This window comes from Dermacentor albipictus, chromosome 1, assembly GCF_038994185.2.
Source record: "Dermacentor albipictus isolate Rhodes 1998 colony chromosome 1, USDA_Dalb.pri_finalv2, whole genome shotgun sequence".
Lineage (NCBI taxonomy): Eukaryota > Metazoa > Arthropoda > Arachnida > Ixodida > Ixodidae > Dermacentor > Dermacentor albipictus.
Window position 1 is genome coordinate 422273174 of NC_091821.1, and position 6000 is coordinate 422279173.

The following is a 6000-nucleotide window of genomic DNA, read 5'->3' on the forward strand; positions in this document are numbered from 1 at the left end:
ACACGAACAGCATGTTTCCAATCTATCGCAATGGCGTACTTATCGCACGTATTGGTGCCACTGAACAATCTGGTCAACCTCACAAGTACGTAATCACAAGCGCACTAGCCTTGTGGTCACTAAACAAAACGCGTACTTGCGTTGTAGGCAAACTTTTCATTTACGCTTACTCACGTTTCTTCCCTGAAAGTCCTACAGGACACGTGACATAAACGAACAATTAAACTTGCGGGACTTACACACTCCGCAGAACTCTTAAAATAATGCGTCGTCTAATAACTATTTCCAGGCACGCTCACTAAAGAAGTCAGAATGCGGCTGCCCTCAACACACACGGGCAACCCAGTCATAAATCTGCTTCCTTCCGTCCACACAGGACACGCGCTAATGGAACTAAGAACGCTTCTCAGTGCAAATGATGCACTTACTGAAAACCTACGCGCTTAACCTTACGAAATTCAAAAATAAAAAAGAAAGAAGGTTAAATAACACACGCGCTTTACCATAGGCCTTTCGACGATAACCTTGACCTTCAGGTTACTCACACACACAAAAAAAGAAAGCCTATCTACTCATTAACTAACACTCGCGAGACTACATGTTTACATAAACCTCATCTTTCAAATCACGAAGCTTCTCAAACGAAAACACAAACAAAGCTCAAACCTTACACATTGAAAGAAATCCTAGTCTCAATTCGCGAAAAACTTTCCGATGCTCAAAATAAAAAAACAAGACACTTCATTTCTTCGGAAGCGCTCTTGGCCTCCCTTTCCAAACGCTTATGTCTGACTCATGCTTTGAGTCTGACTCGAGGTGGGCGTGGTTTGAAAGTTACTCTGGCTATCCAGGGGCAACAAAAGGGCTGACTCATTATCAGCTCCCCCAAGACGTTACGGTCTCCTGCCAATTTGCGTCCTGGCGCTCCGCTTTCAACACAAGCTTGATTGACCGCATCGCTACTCCCCACCTGGTCTCGTCCTGCCACCTTGCGCTTCTTCGAACTGCACGCTGAGCTGTGAAAAGAACTACGGAACGACGAGGAGTTTAACTGCCCCGTGCCCTTTGTCCGCGTCCGCACAGAACATGCTTCGCGGTCCCCCTTTGACCGGTGGCTCGAACGTTCTGGATGCGTCAACATCGTCCTTGACGACCGCACCTTTTTCCTCGCGCCCTGCCCTTTTGGGTTTCTCGCCGTCTTTGGCGGCGCTACATTAGTTACCGACTTTCGGTCTTTACCGCGCTTCTTTTTACGGCGCTTTCTCTTTGCACTCGCTTTCATGTCGCCTCGTGCCTCGTGCTGGCCGGTACACATTTCGTCGGCCCGGATCGGTCTCTTACCCGCACAGTCTGAGTGATTTACATTTAAATCTACTCTCACTTTGCCTCGACTGGCGGACAGCCCAACCGACTCTGGCACAATGCAGCAGGCTTTACTCGAGTAAGACAACTCGCACTCTTGCGAACTGCCCTCTACTACATTGCCCAGCTCACGCTGTGCATCGGCACACCGCCCGTCGGTATCGATTGCTGTCTCACGCGCACAGTCCGAATGATTAATAACTGAACCATTCCTATCTGGGCTATCTAGAATGGCGGAGAGCCGCACCGATCCCTGAACAATGCAGTTGTATTCTCTTGAGCTACACAGCTCGCAATCCTGAGAATTACCCTCAACTGCATCGCTCAGCTCGCACTTCACTTCTGCACGCACATCTGGCTCTACATGGGTGCTCGCTTCTGTCGGGTCAGAAGTACCCTTTTCTTCGCTAGCAACCTCGCTAACATTACCAGCGACGCACACACGCGGTAACTGTGCCAATTTGTTCGCAGCTGGCCTAGCTGTCTCTTCAGTCATCTGTTGGCACAGCACCTCGTCGCTTTCCTTGCGGCATTTAACGGCCTCTGTTGCCACTAAGGCATCGTTAGCAGCTAGCCTTTTCCCTTCACTTATGAATCGGCAGCCAATCTCACAGGCACTACTCTTCTCGTCGGCTTTTGGCGAAAATCTGCTAGACACTTCCTCATTCTTTCGCTCTGTACTTCCTACAGAATTCTCAGACAGCCGTTGTCTCTGTGCCAATAACTGATCACAATACTGTATCTCTTTGATCAGTGCTGCCTTCTCTCTCTCATACTCTTGCTGACGCTCACGTTCCTGATACTCACGTTTGCGTTCATTCTCACGTTCGTGACGCTCACACCTAAGAGTAAGTTCTTGAAGCTCCTGCTTCCGTTCATTCTCGCGTTCTTCACGCTTACTCTCACTCTTAAGTTCACGACGCTCTCGCACACGTACACGACGCTCACGCTCCCGTGGCTCCTGTATCACCTCCCAAGCAAGCTCAATGCTTTTGTCATCATTGCCACTGTCGTTAATCGCCTTTATGATAGCTGGCGTTTTCATCCGTTCGTCCGCCTCAACTCCCAAATCGTCGCACACCAACAAGTCTAACCTCGTCAACCTTCTAAGATCCATGGCAGCTGCCCCGACAGGTGGTTAAAACTGTTTTTCTTAATTAATTTGTGCAAACACACAATGCATCAAACTCCCGATTCCCAGAACTATCAAAATGAACACACAACATTTGAGTCTGGCGAATCATAAGGAAAGAAACCACGCGCTCACTTAGGGTTGCAGCACCCTGCTATCCGGTTCATTCGTCCGCTGTTCCCGGTTCCTCCGGACTACCTGGGTCGAAGGCTCGCTCCTTCTTCGCTACTCCAAGTTTCTTCGGACCTCTTTCGACGAAGGCTCTCTCTTCTTCGCTCTTCCCGGTTCCTTAGGATCTCTCTCGACGAAGGTTGATTCGTAGCGCTGCCACCAGCTGATGCATTCGGAGGCGATCTCACCGCTGCCAACCAGATGTAGGGGTTGAAGGACGGACTTCGGGATGAAAACCAAACTTGGGAGTATTTATTTTACATTATATACAGAGAGGTGAGAGACAAGTAACAGTTGTACAGTCATTACGGGCCGGCAGCAACTCGGACGCTGCGGCCCGCGGCAAGAAGTTCGACAGAGGTCAATCAAGGGAATGCTCTGGTCTCTCTGAAAGGCTTCTTATAAACCCTTCGAGCACTGGAAGTCGCGTCATGTTCGACCAATGGGAGAGTCCGCTCAGATGACGCCATTTTCAGCTAATGGTAGGCGCCCGTGCGATGGCGTCATACCCGGCGAAGAGAGTCGGCGCTTGGTCCTCCTCTCTTGATCACTTGATCCCCCTGCGATCTTGCCTCGCAGACTGGCAATGCGCTTCCTCCAAGGAGGAGAAGGGGAGGGGGGTGCTCATGCTCCATTGTCCTAGGTCCCACCTGCTCCCGGTGCTACGGCCGCGCAGCGGTAGCAAATGTCTTCTTCAAAGGCGATGAGGGGGGACGATTGGGCTCCATTGTCCTAGGGCCCCTTCTAATCCCGGCGGCACACGACCTGGGGGCCGCGAACTTGTTTGCACGTGTATTGTGGCCTTCAACTTGTTTGCTCGGGCGCTCCTCTGGAATGTGCTTTCCCCTGCTTCTGCATTCCTCAATTAGCTGTGCTGCGATTCGAAGTGGTTTGGGGAACTCGAAGTAGCCTCAGGAAACGGCGCCATATCTAACAACGTATATACGACACAGCTCTTATATAGATCGAAGCACTTTTACGGAGCGGTTCTGAGACGACTTGCGCCCCAGTTTCCCTCTATCTGCAGGAATGTTCCAATTTTACAACTAGAAACCATACAAAACACAATGATCTACATAGACCTCCTTTTATACATGCATGCTGCCCATGTGCAGTCCAAGGACTGCGCGTGTCGGTCATTTGGCTGCCTGGCCTTCATGACCTGTATAGCCGGCGCCACCGGTACTCACAATGGCCGGGAAGAACCAGAAGAACAGGTGGTTGAGCTGATGCTCGCGCACCGTCAGAAAGCCCGCGTAGCTCTCGATGTCCGGCGAGCCGTCGATGGGGCCCACGCGGCTGCGCTCGCGGCCGTCGCGTACCCTTCCTTGCACCACGTACGGCGTCAGGTACAGGGGATACTCCTCCCGGTCCTTCTTTGTCACGCCTGCCCCCGAGCGCTGACGATACCACCGGTCTAGCCGAGCTTCGCCGCGCTGGCACTCGAGCACCAGCAGCGCGGTGAGCAGCGAGGCGCCGGCCAGCCGAAGCACCGACGGAGCCGAAACGCGAGCGGCACATCTTGGTCTCATGCTTCTCGCAGCGCGATCGGCGGCACGGAAGGCGATGCGGTCCGCCTCGATCGGCGGCCGTGTCTGGTTTCGCGCGACGGACGTGCCTTTCGTTTTTTATTGTGCTGGGGATTTTACGAGCCGCGACGATACGCGGCCTGTGCGTGTGTCGCTCCGGTCGCACTCGTGGCGAAGAATTTTATGAACAGCAGACGCAAGAGGCTTATAGCGCTCCAGAGAGAGTAGGTTCACTTTGGTATTAACTACGCGAATTCTGAAAAAAAGACAACGCAAGAGAACACAGACGAAAGAAGTTTGAGTGCAGTCTTGTATCGTTGTTTTCCCGACTTTGCGCGGTTAGCATGCCCAACAATTAGCCCGAGCCAGCTATAGCCCCTCGAGATAAATCTACACAACGTATTGCCAAGGAGTTATGTATGAGGCGTGTACTGCAGTACTCCTTGGAACATCTCTAAGAAGACACGGCGCCATCTAGCGCCGCCGCGAAGCCTGCGTGTGGCCTCCGCAATGCATAGCACGTCGGAGCGTGCAAACGCTGAGAAATGCGTCATGCGGCAACCGGGCTCCTCTTTTCTCGTGCTTCTTTCTTTGTGCTTTCTGGATGCGCTCCGCCATCTAGTGGCGCGGCCCTTAAGTACAGGCGTGACCTCCGAGAGAAGAAGCGTGGCGCCCCGGTGCCTGCGAACACCGAGAATTGTTCCCCTCGTTTGCCGCACACTGAGGGCCGTATACTCAGTGACTGAAGTTGGCGAGAGGTTCACTGAAAAGCAGCACCTACCCAGTGCATTTATGGCGCACCCTGCTAATGCATTGGGCTGGTGCCCTTGAGGAACCCTTGTCGCGTGGGTTCGATTCCGCTCAGCATCAAAACAATTTGAGGGATATTAGAGCGCAGCTCCTAGGCCCCCTTTCCTGCGGCGAGCGTCGGCGTAACCGAGCGACCGAACAAAGGACGAAAGAACAAACGCGGAGCACCAGGGGGAATGAAAGACGCGAGGAGGAAAGCGGAGGAGGAGGGCGCAGCGGAACCATGAGGTGGGAAACGAAGGAGCATGGTATGGCCAAAGAATTTGAAGAAAAACGTAGTGCGGAGACGATGGCTACGAGATGGTGCCAGAGTAGCGCACGTCGTCTAGGAGGTGCTGCAGCGGCTGTGGATCACGCCCACGCATCACCCACGCGCTCCATCTGGCGGTCTCCCGATTACCGAGGCAGTCGCGCCACGCTTCGCTCCGTTTGCAACGTGTCACGCGGGATTGTCAGCGCCAGCCACTATATCGCGAAACTAAAACACGTACACAGCTGCGTTCAAATTTCACGTTAGGGAGTATCGTAATCCTCGGTGAATTTTTCCTCTTTCTTCCTTCACCCCTCCGACACTGAGACCATAGTCTCATCTATTTCAATAAGTGGAATCAGCCAATCGATCAATAACTTTACTTTATAGCTTCAAACTTCTTTTGAACCTTTCGAGAACAAGTTTTACAGTCTGCGTTTCTCTGTCGTTCTGTTGTTGTCGACACCTGCTGCCTGGATGGCTGCTGTCTGGCCGTAGCGCAGGCGGTCAATGCGAGACTGCCTCCTTGCTTTCAACGATAAAAGTAACCACAAATTCATTACAGAAGGCTAAGATGATAACCTCCTCGGGATAGTGCGAACGGCCCTTTAATACAGCGCGTGACAGATGCACACTCCAGTAGTCACAAACCCGTACTTTGTTTTTACGATAAAATGGTACATGAGTTGAAGGTACAGCTGGCTTAAGCCAATTAGCTAGGAAAGCAGCAATACGTGTACATGTGA

The 6000-nt window shown here is 52.2% G+C and overlaps 1 protein-coding gene across 3 annotated transcripts in view; it reads right to left on the bottom strand.

Moving 5' to 3' along the window:
• LOC135896802 (probable serine carboxypeptidase CPVL) overlaps positions 1 to 4272 on the bottom strand; it is a 29622-nt gene extending 25350 nt beyond the window's left edge. The window contains exon 1 of one of the 3 annotated variants that reach the window (XM_065425293.1): positions 3856 to 4272. In XM_065425293.1, the coding sequence (XP_065281365.1) occupies positions 3856 to 4197 (342 nt within the window). In that variant the 5' untranslated portion in view covers positions 4198 to 4272. Of the gene's footprint in view, positions 1 to 2629; positions 3029 to 3855 lie in introns of those variants that run through there. The other 2 variants (XM_065425304.1, XM_065425300.1) reach the window with 2 other exon arrangements.
• Positions 4273 to 6000: the final 1728 nt, after the last annotated feature.